General features: G+C 43.7%; 4 protein-coding genes across 8 annotated transcripts; all 4 read left to right on the top strand.

Moving 5' to 3' along the window:
• The first annotated feature begins 3,397 nt into the window (after positions 1–3,397).
• On the top strand, positions 3,398–5,333 carry mrps17 (mitochondrial ribosomal protein S17). Of its 2 annotated transcripts, none has more exons than XM_058087629.2 (3): positions 3,398–3,494; positions 3,689–3,818; positions 5,015–5,333. In XM_058087629.2, exons 2-3 carry the CDS (start codon positions 3,696–3,698, stop codon positions 5,315–5,317), a joined length of 426 nt encoding a protein of 141 aa, XP_057943612.2. In that variant the 5' UTR covers positions 3,398–3,494; positions 3,689–3,695; the 3' UTR covers positions 5,318–5,333. The 2 variants fall into 2 exon arrangements, with proteins under 2 accessions (XP_057943612.2, XP_078644021.1); XM_078787895.1 differs by having other exon boundaries at positions 3,399–3,494; positions 3,681–3,818.
• Positions 5,334–5,665: 332 nt separating this feature from the next.
• Positions 5,666–10,895, top strand: LOC131138583 (protein NipSnap homolog 2-like). Its single transcript, XM_058087625.2, has 10 exons — positions 5,666–5,809; positions 8,656–8,780; positions 8,872–8,917; positions 8,991–9,085; positions 9,213–9,283; positions 9,381–9,521; positions 9,605–9,636; positions 10,014–10,108; positions 10,179–10,262; positions 10,353–10,895. Exons 1-10 carry the CDS (start codon positions 5,718–5,720, stop codon positions 10,415–10,417), a joined length of 846 nt encoding a protein of 281 aa, XP_057943608.1. The 5' UTR covers positions 5,666–5,717; the 3' UTR covers positions 10,418–10,895.
• Positions 10,896–11,397: 502 nt separating this feature from the next.
• cct6a (chaperonin containing TCP1, subunit 6A (zeta 1)) lies at positions 11,398–16,641 on the top strand. The gene is made up of 13 exons (XM_058087620.2): positions 11,398–11,595; positions 12,101–12,164; positions 12,314–12,448; positions 13,691–13,864; positions 13,982–14,085; positions 14,151–14,421; positions 14,647–14,729; positions 15,240–15,336; positions 15,402–15,549; positions 15,624–15,757; positions 16,036–16,138; positions 16,223–16,295; positions 16,367–16,641. Exons 1-13 carry the CDS (start codon positions 11,459–11,461, stop codon positions 16,437–16,439), a joined length of 1,596 nt encoding a protein of 531 aa, XP_057943603.1. The 5' UTR covers positions 11,398–11,458; the 3' UTR covers positions 16,440–16,641.
• sumf2 (sulfatase modifying factor 2) lies at positions 15,105–21,552 on the top strand. Of its 4 annotated transcripts, none has more exons than XM_078787894.1 (10): positions 15,105–15,108; positions 17,560–17,627; positions 17,882–18,008; positions 18,114–18,228; positions 18,708–18,752; positions 18,830–18,980; positions 19,065–19,120; positions 19,227–19,311; positions 19,382–19,523; positions 19,614–21,552. In XM_078787894.1, exons 2-10 carry the CDS (start codon positions 17,570–17,572, stop codon positions 19,702–19,704), a joined length of 870 nt encoding a protein of 289 aa, XP_078644020.1. In that variant the 5' UTR covers positions 15,105–15,108; positions 17,560–17,569; the 3' UTR covers positions 19,705–21,552. The 4 variants fall into 4 exon arrangements, with proteins under 4 accessions (XP_078644020.1, XP_078644019.1, XP_057944080.2 ...); XM_078787893.1 differs by having other exon boundaries at positions 17,879–18,008; XM_058088097.2 differs by lacking the exon at positions 15,105–15,108 and having other exon boundaries at positions 17,427–17,627.
• The last annotated feature ends 127 nt before the right edge of the window (positions 21,553–21,679 follow it).

The raw sequence follows: 21,679 nt of genomic DNA, 5'->3' as shown, positions 1-21,679 counted from the left end.
ACTGTGTCCATAAAAATAATGGGCATCAGTGAGGAAGTCCAACCACTGCGATTCATCTTGTATTTTTCAATAGTATATTTGTGTTTATGTGTGATGTCACAGGCTTCTTCATCTTCTTCTTCTACGTAAACATAGATGGATGACATGTGATCTACATGTTACACTTCTAACAAAGTTGAGATGATTTATGAGGCCACAGCTTCGTGGTGATGTCACACCTTGACGTCAGTGTGCTCACATATACACACACACACACACACACACACACTTGGCACTGTGCACAGCGACAACAACAACACACTCAAGCACACTAACCACAAAATAAACAGCTTGTAATGGCCATCATTAGCTGTGGCGACACATGTTGGAGCCGCTACAACTGCTCTTTGTATCCAACCTGGGAGGGACTCCATGTCATGTGACACAAGGTCACCATAAAGGGCGGAGCTTGGCGACGGCCAGTTCACGCTTAACTCAGTCAGACGGCCGCCAGGTCCCGGGGGGGCAACGGCTGTTTGTGCGGGAACAACACAGCGTTGGGATCATGGGGCGTTAAACCTGTTAGCGTTTACATAAAAACACTTTGACAAGTGTTCAAGTACATGTCACAGCAACAGGTGGCGCTATAGCCAGACCGTTTAGCCTGAAGAAAGACATCAGTGGAAAAGACAAAGCTGTCACTGAGGACAGGGGTGTTCAGACTTTGTGCCGAGGGCCACAGACAGACAAATTAAAGGCCCCACTTTTGATATTGTTCACTTTTATTGCACTTTTATTATTTGCCGTTTATCTGTTTGTTTGTCTGTGTTCAAAATAACTTCCATTTCTCAGGAATTGTTGTAAATGAGACATGGACGAACTTAATGAATTTTGGGGGGTAATATGAACACTTAGCACTATCATGCTAGGTGTTAGCATGCTAACATTAACATGTTAGCATTACTAGCATGCTAACATTAGCAGAGTAGCATTTTTAGCCATTTTCATAGGTAGACACTATTATGCGAGGGGTTAGCATTTGAGAGGGCTGGTATTTGTGCATATAACTCCACCAAAAACGGTCAGAGCACTTATTTGGGACATTGCACTATCGTGCTAGGTGTCATCATGCTAATGTTAGCACGTTAACATTGCTAGCATGCTAATATTAGCATAGTAGCAGTTTTAGCTGTTTTCATGGGGAGACACTTATGTAAACACTTAGCACTATTATACTGGGTGTCAGCATGCTACCATCAAGATGTTAGCATTGCTAGCATACTAACTCCACCAAAAACGTTCAGAGCACTTATTTGGGACATTGCACTATCGTGCTAGGTGTCATCATGCTAATGTTAGCACGTTAACATTGCTAGCATGCTAATATTAGCATAGTAGCAGTTTTAGCTGTTTTGATGGGTAGACACTTATATAAACACTTAGCACTATTATACTGGGTGTCAGCATGCTACCATCAAGATGTTAGCATTGCTAGCATACTAACATGAGCATATTAGCATTATTTGCAATTATTATTAATATGAACTTAAGCAGACATTTAACGTTATAATGCTAGGTGTTAGCATGCTATTTTTAGCATTTACAGAGGCAGGCACTTATACAAACAGCATAATTATGCTAGGTGTTCTTTAAGTCATTAAAACCATGGTTGTCATGGTCAAGGACTCTGCAGGAATATGCAGATAAAATAAATTTAGGACTAATATTTATGGTATAAATCACAAAATGGGGGGGGCTATGGTGCTTGGCAGAGGTCTGTGCTCTCTGAATGCTTTGACTGCTTCGCTGTTAATATCTTTTGTTAAGATTCAATCTTTTTTGTCTTTTCAATATGGCCCTCATCCTTCTTCATAATGTTTCATCCCAATAAAAATCCAGCTGCGGGCTGCCATATTCAGGACAATAACATCAAACATAATAGCAATAGTAAAATATGTTTTCTGGTCCACATTGCGATGAGGCTTAGTAAAGTGTGTCAATGCGACGTCACCACACGTCACTTTGTCATCACCACCACTGGCTGATGTTTGACTGTGAAGATGAAGAAGTAGATCAAAGCGGATCCCAGGGCTTCCATCGCTTTCGGCTCTTTCTGACTTTTGACCACAGTTCAAATGGCAACGCTTTGATTCGGCCTGTTCTCCATCCGCTGGGAAAATAAACATATCAGGCTGACATGTTTGAAACCTATGACTCATACACACCTCAGGCCACGCCCACACCCCTCAAACCAGGAAGCTGAATGAGACACATTCATTTGACTAATCAAGCATGTATAATACTAATACACAGCTCATTGAAACTATAATGGAAGTAGAAATAATCTGTTCCAGGGTCAACCTATGGCTATCTTAAAATCTATATGATGGATATTGAAAATCAAAGTGTGATAGAACCAGTTAAATGTAGACCCACTAAGAAGTTATATAAAAAACAGCCTTTTCTCTGTGGCTGGACTATCAGTCTTTGGCCCACACATGATCTCGACAAAACAAACATTCCTGGTATGTTAATGATAAGTTTCATATTCTAATCTAACGACAAACACTCCACACTGGGAGTAATACCCTGCAACAAAAGCCAGTGTGCGATACACAGCGTTATTTAGCGTGTTGTCATTGAAAACATACATGTGTCATGTCACCAATGATTTAAGACTGATAAGTGCTGTCAGCTCTCCCCTTTGCAAATACTTTCAGCATTTGTCACGTATGAGATTATGTGCGGATAAACATAAATATTGTAATATGGCCCTTAAAGCTTTGATAATGCACTGAAGACGGCAGACTATTTTTACTAGCAAGCAAAAGTGCATGACGTTTGCACATGACATGATTACATTAGGTCCAGACCTTTTTGCAGAGCAAAAAGTGAAGTCATTGCAGAAGAAGCATATCAGCGGTGAGCTCGCTGCCTTAAATGGGAAACATTTGCCGGACTACAACGTGTTTCTGATTAGAGCGCACACATACACACCACTCTCCTGTCGTCTGAAACCCGGCCAGGAGGGACCAACTTGGCCGGACAAACGGTGCCAGACGTTGGCAACCAGGATGTTCTTCTCACTGCTTCCTGTCTTGCCCTCTTACTGCTTCCTGTGTACTCACAATGGACCATTTGAATGTCACATTAGAATGTCTTTCAGCCTTCTAATGGGTTTCTCCATTTCTAAAAACACCCCTCTGCTCCTCTGTAGTGGCAACAATGTTACTCATTACTTTAAAAATAAATGATATTAACAAGGTCACTAGCTAATAAGTGTTTTTGGACTGTAAATATAAATGTATTGTACACAGCTATGTAGTCTGATGTCATTTGAACATTTTCACAACTGACATGTGCTCGTTGTAGCGTTACAAAAATAAGCCGTTCATTTGTCCCTCTTCGGTTGCCATAGTGACGTCATCAAACGCGGCCGAGCATGGCAGCTTGATGAAGAGAGGATGTTGGTGACTGTGACCTTCCCGTTAAATAACTCCTAAAAGGAAGAGCGGGTATTATTTTCCACTCATTGATACACTTGTAGGTGTTTATAATGTGACGATTGGCGTCATTTTGGTACGGCACGTCAGCTCGTTAGTTAGCCGAAGCTAACGTTAGCATCTGCTGTGTCAGTAATCTGTCGTTGTTGCCTGTGTGTGTTGCCAACTTGGACCAAAATATGACCTTTGACTTGTCAGTTTTGTCGAAGAAGGATGTCGGTGAAACAGGCGTCCGTCCACGCCAAATGGATCATCGGAAGGGTCATCGGGACCAAGATGCAGAAGACGGCCAAAGTGCGTGTGACCAGGCTGGTGCTAGATCCATACCTGCTGAAGGTGAATATTCACCAAAGTACCAGACACTCACTTTCACTACAGCACACGAAGAAACAAAGGTGTAATATTAGATTTTTCAGACAAATGCCTCGTTATCCCATTTTGAGTGTGGAAAATGAGAGCCAAGACACTGTGGGTTTCTCGCCAACTAGGTGATTTATTTCATTGAGGCGCTCCTTCCCTCAAATTGAAGGAGGTGTCGATTTTTACCTGCTTTAGTGGCCAGCTGGAAAGAAAGCCTGCAGTGTGTTCCCTCGATGTCCTGTGCCAACGTTTCAGTAAGAAAAGTAGCTATTGGCTGCCTGAGAAGTCGCGAGGTGACGTCCTCGTGCAGTTTGCGTTTCTCACATTTTAGACAAAATGAGTAAAAACACCTTGATTACCTTTGGAAGTACAAATCAACTTGATTCTTAGTTCGTTAATTAAACATTTTCCATAATTCCATCAAAATTAAATAAATAGCCAATTACCTCTCAAAGTTTTCCCATACATAACTTTTATAAATTAGCACTGAACACCTGATAACAGATTATGCTGCGTTTATTATAACTGACAGATGTGGTTCGTGAGTAGCACACTCTTCTGGTGAGTATATGTAATAGCAGTTCGTCTGCACTGGGGGTGCGTCACAACAACACGTGCTTTCGCCATATTAAGAAAAAAATCCCAACAACGTCAGAAAAAGTCACTCGTTGCTTTTTGAGAAAATATGTCATCAAGGGTGGTTGGAACGTCAAGAGATGCAGTAACAAAAAGTTAACACTGCCTCCATAGCATGAGTTTCCTTATGCCACAACCCCTTGTCTTTATATCATTTACATACTCTTGGTTGCATCTCAGGAGGTAAAATGTTACCAGATAAAACATCCACCATAGAAAGGAAAGTCCTACGGGTGTTTATGACCCAGAAGAAGTTATGATCTTGTGGCTGCACAAGGTCGTCGGGCCAATGTACAAGTCAAATACGCTACTCGTGGATGCGTGACTGTATGTTTAACTGAGAGCATTGTTTAGTCCACTGACAAAAATGCATGTATGAATGCAAACCAGACCGCACCAAAGTTTATTATTTTTGGTCGAGACCAGAGTATTGGACTACAAGTGTGAACACAGCCTGAAGTAAAAGCATCTTTGACATGAACTGTGTTCAGTGATGATGAGTCATATATCCAACAACCTCTTTTTTTTGTCCTCAGTACTACAACAGGAGGAAGACGTACTTTGCACACGATGCTTTGCAGCAGTGCACGGTGGGTGATGTCGTACTGCTCAAAGCGCTGGCTGAGCCTCGAGCCAAACACGTCAAACATGAATTGGCTGAGGTGGTCTACAAGGTGGGTCAGGTGGTTGACCCGCTGACGGGAAAGCGTGTGGCAGGGACAGAGTTTCTGGATCCTCCGACCGATGTCCTTCCCTCTCCAGATCACGCGCCCTTGTCCCAAAAGCTGCAGGACTTGAACATCTCTGCTGATCCCTCTGAAACACACAACTCACATTAATGTTTTTATAGGTTCATCTTGCCAGTACTTTGACTTGGAATTAAACCATGACTGACGTAATATGGTGTCAGAAACATCAAAGTGTTCATGTTTGGAAGATACAAATGTAAAATGATTCAAGAGTTAATGTTTATATGGCGTCTGCCCGCATGTGTTTCTTAAAACAGCATGTGACGTCATCACAGATGACTGACTTTGAAAATGATTGAATAGAGGAGTTGGCATTTTATCCGTCTGTAGGTAGCTCACACTATAGTTTGGGAATGCAAAGGCAACTGATGTCAAAACTGATGTGGTGTTACGATGTAACGTTTGAGCGTTAAAGTTTGGAAACAAAGTAGTTCCCAAGAGAACTCGATGCTTCCGCCGGCGTCTTCCTCCGCGACCTGCCACAGCCAACATGGCGTCGCTAGTCCTTCACACAGTGCCAAAGAACTTAAGACACATCAAACATGGACTTTGGATGAACGCCCAGCTCCGTGTCTCTGTCAGGTTGGTGTTTTTGGAGATAACCTCAGCCATGGGCGACGAACTAACGTAACTTGAATGAATTTATTCTAATGCGGATGATCAGCAATGTCAAACTCCAGCATGCTAAGTGGCTAAAGCTAGCTAGCTCACGTCTGTGTGACGTACTGTTAGCCGCCGTCTTTTCAAACTTGACAACTTCAACCAAGTCTTTATAATTCTTTAAACCGTTGCCTATTAAAAGTCTTTCTAGCACCATTTGGAGTCAGCGTTGTTTTGTTCGTGAATTTGAGAGTGATTGCGTTATGAAGTTGCATAAATGGAGTTTATGTAAAGTATATCCAAGGTCACTGAGTGTTAGTAAATAACACACATGAAACTGATATGTACACGTTGTTGACATTTCCCCCAAACGTCAACTTTGCGAGTTTTAGTATCCGCTTATAAACTATTGGAGCAGTGGGTGGCGAGCGAGTGCAGGGACGCTACTTAATCGTCAATGTGTTCTTTGTCACGTGCTGAAGCAGCTTAGCTTTAGGCACAATCATGCCTTCTGATGGCGTCTTGATCCGGCTATAGCGCTGTGGTGGGGGGTGAGCGCGCGACTTGGAATTGTCTGCCAAAACACTAGAGCAGTGGTTTCCAAACATTTGACTTGAAGCCATGTACTCCCTACTATTGGACACTAACTAAATGTTAATTAATTTGAAACATTAAACATGATTAATTCTACTTCCAGGTGAGAAAATGATATTAAAGAAAAATAAAATAAAATTGTAAGACACATGTTTTATTCCAGTGTGAATTGGGGATGCTTTCATCTGAACGGGTTGAATTTGAACTTCACTTTTTTTCTTATTCTGCCTTTTAATTTAACTTTTTTTCCACATCAAACTGAAGGGAAAAGTTTAACAAACATGATAAACCGGTATCCAAAGTCCAAAAATAAAGCATCATTTTCTCGAATACACTCCCTCATCCACACGCGCACACACAGTGACAGATTTTTACCGCTGCGCTGCCAACACCAGTATAAATGAAATCTTCAGATGTAAACACTTAAAGTGCAATATAATCGTGAATTTTACTTATTTGTTCATACAGGGTCAGGCAAAATGATCTGACACATTTGTAGGTTAAATAGAAGGCAAATAAAGTAAAGAAACAAAAAAGTTTTTTGTTTTTTTTTAAAGTACATATAATGTGATTGTGTTTCATTATGTTTTAAAAATTAAATCAGTTCTGGTGGTGCGATGGTGTTTCGAGCAGGGACGGGATCATGTCTACCAAGATTGAAGTGCAGATTGAAGTTACAGATTTGTCTGTTTTGATAATTTTTCCACAATGAAAGCGCAATGCCCACCAGTCCAATTCATGGAAGCAACCGGGAAAAAAAAACGAAAAAACAATGGCATTATAAAGAAACAAAGCAAAATGGTATTATATGAAAAAAATGGCATTATATGTAACTTTTTATTTAACCTACAAATGTGTCAGATCATTTTGCCTGACCCTGTATATTGCACACAGATCAATGAACAACTTCCTCAATATCCTTCCTCTCCCACTCAGGCTTAACAGTCTCCCCGAAACATCGCTTGCACCTTGCGGCAGGGTAGCAAGCGCATAACGCAGACAACAATGTTTGGTGCATTCACAGACATTGGGCCATTACATTTTTTTTCTTGTTTCTTAGGCAAAGACCTGTCAACCCTTCTGGGTCTCAAACCACCAATTGAGAGCCACTTTGCTAATTAGCTTCCATTGTAGTAGTAATGGACAATGTTGGCAATATATTATATAAGTGCAGATTATATAACTGCTCATAATTGCAAATTTCTTCACTGAGACGCTCCTCCTCTCATTGTGTCTTTTGTTTTGGCAGATTTAAGTGGCTGTTTTGCAGGAAGGAAATACAGGAAAGGCTACATAGCAGAAATTACGTAATTAAAAAAACAGATCAATTATACTTTTGCACACCGTGTCGCCATTGACGTGAGGTTAGATTTTTTTAAAGGTGCACCTCGAGATCTGACTAGGTTTGGAGGGGAAGAAGCTTATGCTAAGAGTCCACTGGGCCGGTGCCAGTTCGCCCCAATGCAATTTGCTGTGGTGCCTAGTGGCGTGCTGTGGCTCAAACTGCCTCCCAACTGGCTCGTGGTGGCCCGTAACGGCGGCAAAAATTTAGTTTGGCGGCAAGAAAATTTCAAAATGTTTAAAATCTTTGACGCGCCACAAGCAATCCACACAAAGTGTCCACCAAGTGGAACCAAATGTCACAAACAATCCGCCTATTGGAATCCACTGGAATGTAATGGCACTAGCCAAGTCTTGCCAATGATGCTAGGAGTCCACTGGGCCGGCGCCACAGCGAGCCACTATGTGCCAATCACAATCTTTGGCGCCAACTGGTGCCAGCCCAGTGGACTCTTAGCATTATATGGGCACCGTCACACTGTAGCACAATGAAGCCTTTATGCTACTGCGGCCGACGGGGGCAAAAGAGAAGCAACGTACAAACGCTGCAAACACCGAAGTTAGCCAAAGAAATGAAAATGACATCGATGCTACAACATCAAAAATGCAAATGAAAAAACCCTCAAAATGGTGTTTTGTTGGATCGTATGCACTTTTCTGCGTGTTTGCCCCCTGCCAGCACCATACAAGAGAATCTGCTGTGGAGCTCACAGCCTTGCTAGCAGCTAAAAAATGAAGTGGAGACATGCTGACCTCTGCTGTCATGTTCTTATTGATGTGGACACTAATGAGCACCCTTAGACTACTAGGTGTAACATTGTAGGAATAAACAAGCAGCATCAGCTTGGTTTATGAATTCCTCCATTTTGATATCTTGTGTGTCTTCACTCCAGGAACATGTCTGCGTTCCAAGACAGCTGGTTCAAGTCTCTCTTTGTGAGAAAGGTGGACCCCAGAAAGGACGCCCACTCACACCTGCTGGCCAAGAAGGAGGACAACAACCTGTACAAGATCCAGCGTGAGTGTTGCCAGGAGCAACGTATAACGTCTCACCAGGGCGTAACGAGTTCATTTAGTAAAAAAAACCAAAAAATGTGTCGCTCTTGTAGTTCACAACGTGAAGCCCGAGTGCCTCGATGCTTACAACGACCTCTGGTAACAAACTTGTTGCTGATGACGCTCACACGTCAGCACACGTCTGCTTAACTGTATGAGTGTGTGTTCTCAGTGAGGGGGTGTTGCCCTCTATCCACGCTGACCCCGAATACCCCTGTGAGCTTGTAGGAACATGGAACACTTGGTATGGAGAACAGGACCAAGCAGGTGACTGTCCCTTCTACATACGTTGCATCATTGGGTTTTGAAGCGTAAATATTCTCATACTGGGGATTTTGCTCGAAGCGTTACCTGCATGTACACCTGTTAAAGAATGTTTCTTCTGGTGGTCTAGTTCACCTGTGGAGGTATCGAGGAGGTTACCCCGCCCTTACGGAGGTGATGAGCAAACTCAGGCAGAACAAGGTAATGTTGCTGCTGTTGCATCTTCACACTTGATGTCATCAAGTGTCGACGGGGCACCCACCAAACAGGAAACATGAACGTGTTTATGTGTGGGCAGATGTTTCTGGAATTCAGACAAGAGCGTGGGAAGATGTTGTTGTCTCGCAGGAATCAGCTGCTACTGGAGTTCAGCTTTTGGAATGAACCTGTTCCTCGCCCCGGACCCAACATCTACGAGCTGAGATCCTACCAACTCAGGGTGACTCCGTCTTTGTGTCCTCACAGCGCAGCGTCTTAATGTCCTCATGTCACCTGACTTGACTGCGTATTTGTGTGTTGCAGCCTGGCACCATGATCGAGTGGGGCAACTACTGGTGAGTCCTTCCTGCTTGGTCTTCTTCTTTATCGTTGCCGTCTGCTCTTTGATGTGTTGATGTACTTTGAGAGCAGCCATTGTTGTTGTCTTTGTGTCCCTCATCAAGAATGTTTCATTGCTTTTTCAGATTGTAGCAGACAATGAGTCTACGGTATTTTTATGTTCTCTGCATGACTTCAAACACAACGCATGAGCGATGCGACATAATTGTCATGTGATACGTGACTGACTTATTAATTTGGACACACTCGCACACACCTGCTTGTGATTGACTGGGATGGAATCATACAAAGACATCAGCAGGATGCTCAAAGCTGATTGGGGCATCATGTGAATGTTGTACTCATGAATAAATGAGCCGTGTGACCGCTCTAGGGCGCGCGCCATCGAGATTCGTCAGCAGAACCAAGAGGCAGTGGGTGGCTTCTTCTCCCAGATCGGAAGTTTGTACCAAGTTCACCACTTATGGGGTGAGATGACGCGTCTTGAAGCTCGCGTCCTGAAGTTGCTATTATTTGAATCCTACATCCTGTACTTCAGCCTACAAAGATCTTCAGTCGAGGGAAAACATCAGAAATGCGGCCTGGCAGCGAGAAGGCTGGGACGAGGTGGTTTACTACACAGGTGGGTGGGTCGGACGTCACATGACCACACCTCTTTTGTGCAAATGCAACCTAAATATGTGTCTCACTGTCTCCCCTACCTTGCTGGCAGTGCCCCTCATTCAGCACATGGAGTCGAGAGTCATGATTCCCATGAAGAGCTCGCCCCTGAAGTAAGCCCCGCCCCCATCGTGATCACCAGAGACGCTTTTGCTTCTAGAAGCTGACCTGCAATCTTCATCACCAACATCCTTGTCCTCTTTTGATGAAGACACACCAACTGACCGATTGATTGATTGTTTGATTGACAGGCGCTTATCACTAACATAGATGTTTAACCATCTAAAATAAGATTGACAAGTGCCACTTTGTTCTCCATCCGGATGTTGACCATCACTTGAAGCTTATTGGGATGGAAAAAAATGGAAATTGTTTTAAATAGTTGTAAAGATTATGTCAGCAGGGTGGTGTCTGCTTGGGACTTCAGAGTGGTTGTTTCTTTACTGACTGTTAGGTCACATGGTATATGGGTTTACTGACTTAGGTCACATGGTCAATGCTGTCTTGGTGGGTGAGAGATTTACTGTGGTAAATTGTGATATTTTGAGTTTAAATAAGTTGTACATAATGAATTAAACTTCTCATGGGAGTGAAATTTTGCTTGTATTTCTAATATTTGTAGGCACATAAACGTAATAGTCTCATCAACGTCTACTTATGACGTGATAACCACGTGATATGTAGCCGAGTAGCTGTGGGTGTGACGTGTTGTGTTGCCTTCAAAAGATGTCAGAATTCTCACAACTTTTCCAGAGCGCCTTTCAACGGAAGGCAGACAAGGCTGGTTTCCTAAATGTAAATAGTGTTTATCCAATTAAACATCATCCTCCTGGACTACATGAAAGCACACAAAGAACACGTAATGTGTGACACGAACAACATATTGATAAAGGAGAAAACGACAATTATGTATTTTTTTAATTTATCAATTATATTGAATCGATATAATAGTTATCTCGTCATAGTTGGTGAATTCACCATTGTTTTCACAGAAAATGCATTTCTTGTTTCAAATAAACAGAAGAAATGCTAATGTCCCAGCCTAGTCGTGTTCCCTGAACAAGTCGGGCAGCACATGTGCAGCTTCTGGAAGCTTCCTTCTTTCCTTTCAGTCCGCTGAGCTTCACTTCGAGCGGCGCTTTCCACTCTTAGCTCGCCATGGCCGCCGTAAAAGCTCTGAATCCGAAAGCAGAGGTGGCCAGGGCCCAGGCCGCTTTGGCAGTGAATATAAGCGCGGCTCGGGGGCTTCAGGACGTGCTGAAGAGCAACCTGGGACCGAAGGGGACCATGAAGATGTGAGTATCGCTGAAGAGCCTTTGTGCTGCGTGCTATGCTATGCTAGGCTAGGCTAAGCTAAGCTAAGGTAACTGTCTAGCTAGCTAAGTGCTGTGTTTTTATGCACGCGGTTTTATTTTGTTATCTGTCGTTCTGTCACTCCATCCTGCTTCTATTGCAGTAAGAAGCTCGTCTCCTTGTAGTTACACGCACTTTGACAATGTCATCTTAAGTTAACTCTAGTTGCTCTCATTCTCGGCCTCTTCTGGTTACCACAGCCGCGCACGTTGCCCTGCCCAGTCATGGTGATCCGCCTTCACCGGCTAATGTTACCAAGCAAGCAGACAGGCGTCAAATCCTCGGAGAAATCTAACAAAGCAGTACATTCAATAGTCTGTCTGGTGGATTTGTTGCTCATCAGCCATGGTCCTGTAGTCTGTAGTATCGGTCGTTATTCAAATAAGCACAAATGTAAGCTTGTTATACACTTTTTTTTTTACATGATGCTTCTGTGTGGACGTGCAGGCTGGTTTCTGGAGCAGGAGACATCAAGTTGACCAAAGATGGCAACGTCCTCTTACACGAGATGGTAAAAGTTTTACAGCTTTCTCTCTGCTAACCATGTTCTCCTCCTAGATTGCGTCAGCATATTTAGATTGCTGTTTATGCACCTCATCCCCTATTGGACAGGTCTGTTAGAGCAGCATGCTAAATCGTTTGTTTGGATTTTTTTTTTAGCAAATTCAGCACCCTACAGCGTCTCTCATCGCCAAGGTTGCCACCGCCCAGGATGACATCACAGGGGACGGGACCACCTCCAATGTTCTCATCATTGGGGAGCTGCTGAAGCAGGCCGACCTCTACGTGTCAGAGGTTAGACTGATGAGAATTTAGTTTAAATTAATTCCTAACTGACACAGGCTACTCTAATCTATGCAGGGATGTTTGATTACTTCCTTACCAAATCCATCTCAGGTTGACTATTTCCTTTCGTTTACATGTTTGCCTAGCTGTCATTGGCTGTACTTTGTATTGGTGGCAGCTATGTAGTTAGCAAGCAATTAGCTGAATTTGAAAAAATATGTGACAATTAGGGCTGTCAAAAATAGGACTCGAATGGTGGAAACTCATTTATTGATGTATACATTTTTTGCATCATGTCATGCATCATCTGTGATGCAAAATAGCATTCCCACAGTCTGCTGCTCTTAAATAACTTTATTCTGCACTTCCAATGCCATATAGTATGTTGCTCCAACACGTCTCTCCTCAGCTCGTCTTGGGAGTGACACTTCCTTTATAGGAAGTGTCACATGAAAACAATGCTGTCACCCACCCACCGCTACCCCGTCGTCATCATTTGCCCACAAGAGAGAACCCAACATATCTCAATATTTTTACAGAAATAACTCGACATTCGATTTGATAAATTGATATAGCCTTTATTATGACAGGCCTGTTGGTATTTCACAGTTTCAGAGTTTACAGGTCATCAAAATGGTTATCATTCATCCATCCATTCATTTTCCTCTGCTTATCCGGGTCGCGGGGGCAGCAGTCTCAGTGGGGAAGCCCAGACTTCCCGGTCCCCGGCCACCTCCTCCAGCTCCACCGGGAGGACACCAAGGCATTCCCAGGCCAGCTGTGAGACATAATCCCTCCAGCGTGTCCTAGGTCTGCCCCGGGGCCTTTTCCCGGCGGGGCATGCCCGGAACACCTCACCAGGGAGGCGTCCGGGTCCATGTCCCAAGAACCAGATTTTGGCCCCAGGCACCCGCCCTTGACCGCCACCCAACACACAATGCACCGGACCCTTATGCTTGCCCCTGTAGGTGGTGGGTCTACGAGGGTTTTCATTCAGTAATTCACAATTCAAATCAATATAGCAAAAAAGATAATTACACATAATTCCTCAATAGTTCTGTACATAGACTGGGTTGCATGTTAGTAAACATAGCTACGTAGCGGTCATTATGCATACACTTCATGTATTACGTCCAGTTAGCATTTGCTATAAAACATTAGATACTGTATACAAAAATATATAATCAGCACAAAGCTGTATTGGGAATACTTTCTGACAAAGTTCATTTTTGTTTTGTTTTTGTGCACTAGGGTCTTCATCCAAGAATCATTGCTGAGGGCTTCGACGCCGCCAAAGAAAAAGCTCTAGCCGTGCTGGAGGAGGTTAAGGTGACGTGTGAGATGGACAGAGAGACCCTCATCAACGTAGCTCGCACCTCCCTCAGGACCAAAGTTCATGCTGAGCTGGCTGACCTCCTCACTGAGGTCAGATGTTGTTACCTAGAGTCACCACAGCGTGTGGAAGATGCTATTTAACAGGTCTTTAGAAGCCTTGATGAAGGTTACTGCATGTAAATGTGTTGCCCCCCCCCCCCCCCCCAGGCTGTGGTGGATGCAGTGTTGACCATCGCGAAGCCCAACGAGCCAATCGACTTGTACATGGTGGAGATCATGGAGATGAAACATAAGACCGACTGTGACACTCAGTGAGTTCACTTCTTGGCTGCCCGCTTACCTCGGAGTGCTGTTGACATTTGTGTCTGTTTTCAAGGCTGATCAAAGGCCTCGTGTTGGACCATGGGGCGAGACACCCTGACATGAAAAAGCGCGTGGAGGATGCGTACGTGCTGACGTGTAACGTGTCCCTGGAGTACGAGAAGACAGAGGTCAACTCTGGCTTTTTCTACAAGAGCGCCGAGGAGAGGGAGAAGTTTGTGGCTGCAGAGAGGAAGTTCATCACGGAGCGCGTCCATAAGATCATCGACCTCAAGAACAAAGTGTGCCCCAACGGAGAGAAGGGCTTTGTCGTCATCAACCAGAAGGTAAGCCAGTCATGTGACCGATATGCCGTGTGTTGTAATGCACAGTGAACACCCAGGGGTGCCAGGGTGGCCCGTCCTGGTCATAAGACTGTGCCAGAGTCACTGTGATCTGTACCTCTGCATGAGGGAATGCCTGCCCTCCCCATCATGTATTCAACGGATCACAACAAAGTTTAGTATCAACTCTGCTCCTTGTGTACTGATGTTGCCCCTCTGCTTGTTTAGGGAGTGGACCCCTTCTCTCTGGATGCTCTGGCCAAGGAGGGCATCGTCGCCCTGCGCAGAGCCAAGAGGAGGAACATGGAAAGGTGACATCTTCTTGTTCTCATCTCATTAGTGAGTTGAATGTCAGGTTAACGTGGCACAGCGAACACCCGGGGGCACCATGATGGTGTTTCCGGCCTCTCATGCATGTGCAACAATAACTTTGGTCTCATCCTCTGCATTCGAGAGCCCTTGTCTCTCAGAGCGTATTCAGTTGACCAAAACAAAGTCATTGGTTGTAATCCTTTTTAAACAGACTGCCCCTTCTGTTTCATGACAAATGATGATATACAGCATTCCAGGATGCAATTGTACTTGCACAGTAAACGTGTCATTTGATACATTTCTAGGTCTAAACGTTTGGAAAATATTCATGGCTTTTACCACTGTTTTTTTTTTTTTTTTAATTATTTATTTAAACGTTAAAAATTGTGAAGAACTAAAATGTTTTGCTCTTGTGACATCCTAACTAGCCAATGAAACGTTGGCTATGTTGGCTGACCAGAATGAGAAGGGGGTTGAAGATGCCTGACTTGTTTTTTCTTCCATGGCAGGCTGACGCTGGCATGTGGCGGCATCGCCATGAACTCGGTTGATGACCTCACGCCAGATTGTTTGGGCCACGCGGGACTCGTGTACGAGCACACGCTGGTGAGTTGTCTCTGCGGTCACCCCTGCCAAAACGTTCCGTGGATGACATCCTGCTTTATTGTCAGGGCGAGGAGAAGTACACATTCATCGAGAAATGCGAGAACCCTCGCTCGGTCACACTGCTGGTCAAAGGTCCCAACAAACACACGCTCACGCAGATTAAAGACGCCGTCAGAGATGGCCTGCGCGCCGTCAAGAATGCCATCGAAGATGGTGAGAAAGAGAACTTTTACCTCTGTGAACATGAACATGTTCATAACTTTGGCGAACCCCTGGTGTCTTCTCAGGCTGCGTGGTGTCTGGCGCTGGCGCCTTGGAGGTGGCCCTGGCTGACGCCCTTATCAAGCACAAAGCTAACGTGAAAGGAAGAGCTCAACTTGGCGTACAGGCCTTTGCTGACGCCCTCCTGGTCATTCCCAAGGTAATTATAATATTACTACATGATATGTACATAGCCATTGGAATATACGGTCTGGGCTGGCAAGAATGCACATTTTACTACCGTAATTTCAGACACCGTGTATAAGCTGCACCCACTAAATTCAGTGTGCCAGTGTTGTGCGCCTCCTGCAGGGCAGAGAGCGAGAGAGAAACACATTGGTCAACCATAACGTGAAAGGGTTGCATTGTGGGAAATCCCTCCGAGTCATCCAAAGTGTGTACTGCACTCAAATGGTGACCTCTGCTGCGGTTGTACAGGTTCTGGCCCAGAACTCAGGTTATGACCCTCAGGAGACGCTGCTCAAGCTGCAGACGGAGTATAAAGAGTCCGGTCAGCTGGTGGGCGTAGACTTGAGCACAGGTTAGAACATGTCTCTGTCATGTGATGTCGTTTACAACAACAGATGATGATGATGATGATGGTGGTGGTTATCGGTGTGATTAGGTGAAGCCATGGTGGCGGGGGAGGCCGGTGTGTGGGACAACTACAGCGTGAAGAAGCAGCTGCTTCACTCCTGGTGAGAACAAGGCTGACATCTACCACAGCCAAATACCGGAGCAACCTTTGACTTGTCCTTTGTCTCCACAGCACGGTAATCGCCAGCAACATCCTGCTGGTGGATGAGATCATGAGGGCCGGAATGTCTTCTCTCAAAGGTTAAAGGGTCATGGTCAAGTGAAGCAGTAGACAAAACATCATCACGCTAGTTAGTTTTTTTTTCTGTTTTTTTTTTTTTTTTTTAAATCAACTCCTCCTTGAGAACCATTGGATTTGTTTATTTATGACATTTTGTTGAAATGTCCAAAGCACTGACCTCTGCCAGCAAGTTCTCTGTGTGTCCATTAAAGATGTTACGCCTCCAACGCTGACTACTTTCATTACGGGCCTGCTTGCGCAGCAATAGTGATGGAGGCTGCCCATGGGTACGCTTCACTGACATTCACACCCCACCCTGGCACCTGACAAGCTCAATACGCTTTTATATCCACTGGTCTGTCTCTTTAAAGTATGCTGCCTAATATCCGAACTACTGCTAGTGTGCAGTTAAAAAAATGTCATGGCCATAGTCATACTATACAGAATGTAAATAAAATATTTCTATACACGTCCTTAACATTTCATACATCTTCCATTTTCTATACCACCTGTCCACAACAGGGTTGTGGCGGAATGCTGGAGACCATCTCAGCTGACTTTGGGAAAGTGGCGGGTTACATAGACTGGGCTCCATTCAATCGCAGGGCACATACAGCGTCATATATCATAAGAAGTCAGACCCTTTTTGATCTAATGCTGTCATTTTCCAATGTACATAAAGTTAATTTGAAAACTATTCACATTGAAACATGTTCTCTGAAGTTTTTCAGGTGTTTCAAGCTAAACTTTTTGAGGTGTTCGGAGGTGTGTCTCCTTGCCCCACCAACCACCGGAAGTAAAGCCATCTTGGACTGAAACAGGAACTAACAAACAGCAGGCGGTGAACGGGAAATTAACAAAGTCAAGCTGTCACACAGAGCATGATAAATTGTGTTGCAAACATGGATAACTATTTCAGACAAACGTGGACTATTCTCATTTAAACGCTTATCGTTCATGTAGGAACCAAATAATTTATTTCAAACGGAACTTTCATTTGCGTCGTGTTTCTCGTCGGGCACAATTTGTTGCGGTTGTGTTCAAATAAGCAGAATGAAAGCAGCGCATGTTATCTAGTTACATGCTAACCTTAAATGTTTTACTTAATTTAAAGCTGTGCTGACATTTAAACGTGGAGGCAACAAGGCCCATAAAATGTTACGTTTATTCTTTTGTGTTTCTCTTGTGTGTTTGCTGTTCGTGACCGCGACAGGTAAGAACTTGAGAGTTGTCTGAACTGGAAAAGAGGGCAATTGTTTTCTTACAGCCTCATACTTCATTTATATCGTAGTTTTATTCCAAAGATTCGGGTTTTTGCACCATTGGAACTTATCAAGAGACATTTAAATAATACAACATTTTTAATTACAACAATTACTTCTATAAAGGGTATTTGAGTAAACGTCCGAGTGTCACGGTTTTCAACCACCCAACTATTCTATTCTATGTTCATGTTTGTTACAGCAGAAGAAGATGACGGCATGGTGCTCATCCCTGCAGGGAAGATGGTGATGAAGGCCGCCAATGAGGAGGAGTCCGTCCAACTTGAGTCTTTTTTCTTGGACAAACATCCTGTCACCAACTCTGCCTTCAGGTAGCAAGTGAAGCTCCACATCATATTTTAACCTTGTTGAACATATCACATGATGCAATGACAAGCAGCATCTATTCTGTTCTGTCAACACACACTTTTGAACAGAGCCTTTGTAAGGGAACAGAAGTATAAAACGGAAGCTGAGAACTTTGGATGGAGTTTTGTCTTCCAGGATTTTGTTTCTGAGGACCTGAAGAGCAAAATAACACAGAGGATTGAGGTAATGAATATTCATTCATTCATTTTCTACCGCTTATCCTCATGAGGGTCGCCTATCTCAGCTGTCTTCGGGCGAGAGGCGGGGTACACCCTGGACTGGTGGCCAGCCAATCACAGGGCACATATAGACAAACAACCATTCACACTCACATTCATACCTATGGACAATTTGGAGTACCCGGAGAAAACATGCAAACGCCACACAGAGATGGCCGAGGGCGGAATTTGTCTCGGGTCTCCTAGCTGTGAGGCCTGTGTGCTAACCACTCGGTCGCCGTGCAGAATGTTTATTTGTTTTGTTTTTCTGTAATGATGCTAGATTGCTGTGAAGTGAGCTGTGTCTCGCCAAAAGAAACAAAGAAAGGATTCCTTATTTATGAATGGAATATTTTAGTAGTAAGAGCATAGAAAACGTCTAAGCTGTCACAAGAAGAATTTGTTTTTCATGTCGTGTTTCAAGAAATGAACTTATCTTTGCAGTCAGCTCCATGGTGGCTTCCTGTTCAACGAGTCTTTTGGCGACAGGTGAGCCTTTGTATTTTATATTTATTTATGTCATGTACTGTACGTCCTCACTGGCTGTCACCCCCACCCCCATGCAGCCCTCAGGTCCTGGTTCTGGCATTGGAGAGCGCCTGGACTTCCCGGTGGTTCAGGTGAGCTGGAATGATGCCCAGGCCTTCTGTAGCTGGAAAGGAAAGAGGCTGCCCAGCGAGGAGGAGTGGGAGTGGGCGGCACGCGGGGGGCTGCAAGGTAACGTCTGACATAACGTCCATATTTAATATTGCCACCTTCTGGTCCCAAACATTGATGATGTCTTCCTGTCTTTTCTTCCAGGGCGGACTTTTCCGTGGGGGAACAAGTACCAGACCAACAGAAGCAACCTGTGGCAGGTGATGATGATGATGATGATGATGACGATGATGACGATGATGACGATGACGTCATGGCGTGCATCATTAATGAGATGAAGCTTCATCTCGCCCCTCAATGTCACAGGGGTCCTTCCCGGACAGGGACACAGCAGAGGACGGCTACCATGGCGTGTCCCCCGTCACCGCCTTCCCTCCTCAGAACAACTTTGGTAACATTGACTGAAGATGATGATGATGATGATGATGATGAAGACACTGACGCTGTCTTGTTTCCTACAGGTCTCTTGGACATGATCGGAAACACGTGGGAGTGGACATCTAGCTCCTTCCCGGGGGCGCGACCCATGTTCGTGCTGCGCGGCGGTTCCTGGATTGACACGGCGGACGGCTCGGCCAATCACAGGGCGACAGTCACCACCAGGTGGGCGAGGGAGGGTGCACAATCTTCTGCTGTGTGGCCGCTGTCTCTAATCTCCTTGTGTGGGCTTGTCCCCCCGCCCCCATTACCCAGAATGGGTAACACCCCCGATTCTGCCTCTGATAACCTGGGATTCAGGTGCGCCTCCAGTGGCGGGAAAAGGAAACAGCGCAGAGAACTGTAGGATGACGATGACGATGACGAGAAGGCTATCGAGGATGATGAGGATAATGCCTGAGAAAGAGGATGATAAGGGCTATGACAATGGGAACTATGAGGTGACAATGGGAACTATGAGGTGACAATGGGAACAATGAGATGACAATGGGAACTATGAGGTGACAATGGGAACTATGAGGTGACAATGGGAACTATGAGGTGACAATGGGAACTATGAGGTGACAATGGGAACTATGAGGTGACAATGGGAACTATGAGGTGACAATGGGAACTATGAGATGACAATGGGAACTATGAGGTGACAATGGGAACTATGAGGTGACAATGGGCATGACCATGAGAATGATGATGATGGCATCCAGGAAACTTGCTGACTCAGCTCTGCTGTCACTCACATGACTTGAACCAGGAAGTCTCTCACACACGATGGAGTATTATGGCCACATTGGGAAAAAAAAACAAACAAAATTTGACATTTCAAGAATAAAGTCAGAAATTTAAGAGAAAAAAAGTTGTAAACTTACGCGAATAATGTTGTCAATCTATGAGGAAAAGCTGTAATATTACGAGAAAAAAATTGCACATTTACAAGAACAAAGTTGTATAGTCACAAGATTAAAGTAGTATATTTACTAGAAAAAACAGTAATTTACGAAAATAAAGCATTCAATTCACGAGAAAAAAAAGGTGTAAATTTACAAGATTAAAGTAGTAAATTTACTAGAAAAAAGTAATTTATAAAAAAAGTAGAAAATTTAGTAGAAAGTAGTCATAATATGAGAATGAAGTAATAATATCGAGAGAAAGTTGTATTTATAAAAACACAAATTTACAAGAAGTCATAATAATAGGAATAACGCAAAGGTTATAAGAAAAAAAGTTGTAATTTACAGGAATAAAGTCAGAAATTTCTGAGAAAGTCGAACATTTTCTAGATAATTTGTAAATTTCTGAGAAAAAAGTCGTAATTCACAATAATGAAGTCGTACATTTCTGAGCACAAAGTTGTACATTTATGAGATGAATTTTTGAGAAAAAGTTTGTAGTTTACAAGAATGGTTGTAAAGGTATGGGGAAAAAAATGAAATTCACAATTTACTTGATAAAAGTCGTAAAAGTTTTAACTTACAATAGTCGTAAAGTCGTAAATTTGCAAGAAAATATTGGAAATTTACTAGATAAATTTATAAGAAAAAAGTTGAAATGTACAATAATGAAGTTGAAAATTTCCAGTATGTTATAAATTTTGTAACGTTTTCATAATTCATATTGTGGCAGCAAAACAGAGCAGTTGAGCACAAACAGATGAGCATGTCTTGCATTTCTCGCTTTCACCTTAATGACCACGCCCCCTTTGTCTGCCCAAGGGCAAAGGTCATATGAGTTCCCCATTTCATAGCTGTCTCAGACAATGCCTGTAACAGAGTTTTTAGAGTTTGAGTTTATTATTGTTAATAATTATTATGCTTTATTCTCAAAATCAGATTTGATTTTCCTTTGTGGCCTTAATACTTGTGTGCAAAAGTATTGGGCCACCATGAGCTTTGTTGTTTGCCCCACCCCTGCATCATAATGGTACAGCCCATCTTCCAGATATTGCATAAACCAGGAAGTAATGCAGAAGAGTAACTCATATTACACTTTTAACCTTTGACCCTTGATGGAGGTCTGCACTCTACATTGTTGTGAGGTGGCGGTCTTAGCATTGACAACATGTCATGGTGGCCCAAGACTTTTGTACGCGATGTTTGATGCTGCTGATCTGTTGACAGGAATTCTTGTTTTACCGCCAGCCTGTTTGTTTACACTTTGACTTCATGGAAGGTAAATGTGCACATTTGTCATTCTGCAACGCTAACTGTTTTTTTTTAACTGTCACAAGCCTCCAACTCAAAAGTTTTGCTGACGTCACATGACGTCACGATCAGGTTGTTAAGTGGGAGGGAAAAACCCGCGTGCTTTGTTCCACTGCCTGCCAC

This window comes from Doryrhamphus excisus, linkage group LG21, assembly GCF_037039965.1.
Source record: "Doryrhamphus excisus strain RoL-2023G ecotype Guam linkage group LG21, RoL_Dexc_Guam_v1.1, whole genome shotgun sequence".
Taxonomy (NCBI): Eukaryota; Metazoa; Chordata; class Actinopteri; order Syngnathiformes; family Syngnathidae; genus Doryrhamphus; species Doryrhamphus excisus.
This window is presented reverse-complemented; position numbering and strand designations above follow the sequence as displayed.

Bases quoted from the DNA above. Each gene is read 5' to 3' on its own strand.
- mrps17 (XM_058087629.2), top strand. From the start codon at position 3,696: ATGTCGGTGAAACAGGCGTCCGTCCACGCCAAATGGATCATCGGAAGG. The intron at 3,819-5,014 runs GTGAATATTCAC...TTTTGTCCTCAG, and splicing joins TAGATCCATACCTGCTGAAG to TACTACAACAGGAGGAAGAC.
- LOC131138583 (XM_058087625.2), top strand. From the start codon at position 5,718: ATGGCGTCGCTAGTCCTTCACACAGTGCCAAAGAACTTAAGACACATC. The intron at 8,781-8,871 runs GTGAGTGTTGCC...TCGCTCTTGTAG, and splicing joins CAACCTGTACAAGATCCAGC to TTCACAACGTGAAGCCCGAG. The intron at 9,522-9,604 runs GTGACTCCGTCT...TGTGTGTTGCAG, and splicing joins TGAGATCCTACCAACTCAGG to CCTGGCACCATGATCGAGTG.
- cct6a (XM_058087620.2), top strand. From the start codon at position 11,459: ATGGCCGCCGTAAAAGCTCTGAATCCGAAAGCAGAGGTGGCCAGGGCC. The intron at 11,596-12,100 runs GTGAGTATCGCT...GTGGACGTGCAG, and splicing joins CCGAAGGGGACCATGAAGAT to GCTGGTTTCTGGAGCAGGAG. The intron at 14,086-14,150 runs GTGAGTTCACTT...TCTGTTTTCAAG, and splicing joins AAGACCGACTGTGACACTCA to GCTGATCAAAGGCCTCGTGT.
- sumf2 (XM_078787893.1), top strand. From the start codon at position 17,570: ATGTTACGTTTATTCTTTTGTGTTTCTCTTGTGTGTTTGCTGTTCGTG. The intron at 18,009-18,113 runs GTAGCAAGTGAA...ACTTTTGAACAG, and splicing joins GTCACCAACTCTGCCTTCAG to AGCCTTTGTAAGGGAACAGA. The intron at 18,753-18,829 runs GTGAGCCTTTGT...ACCCCCATGCAG, and splicing joins AACGAGTCTTTTGGCGACAG to CCCTCAGGTCCTGGTTCTGG.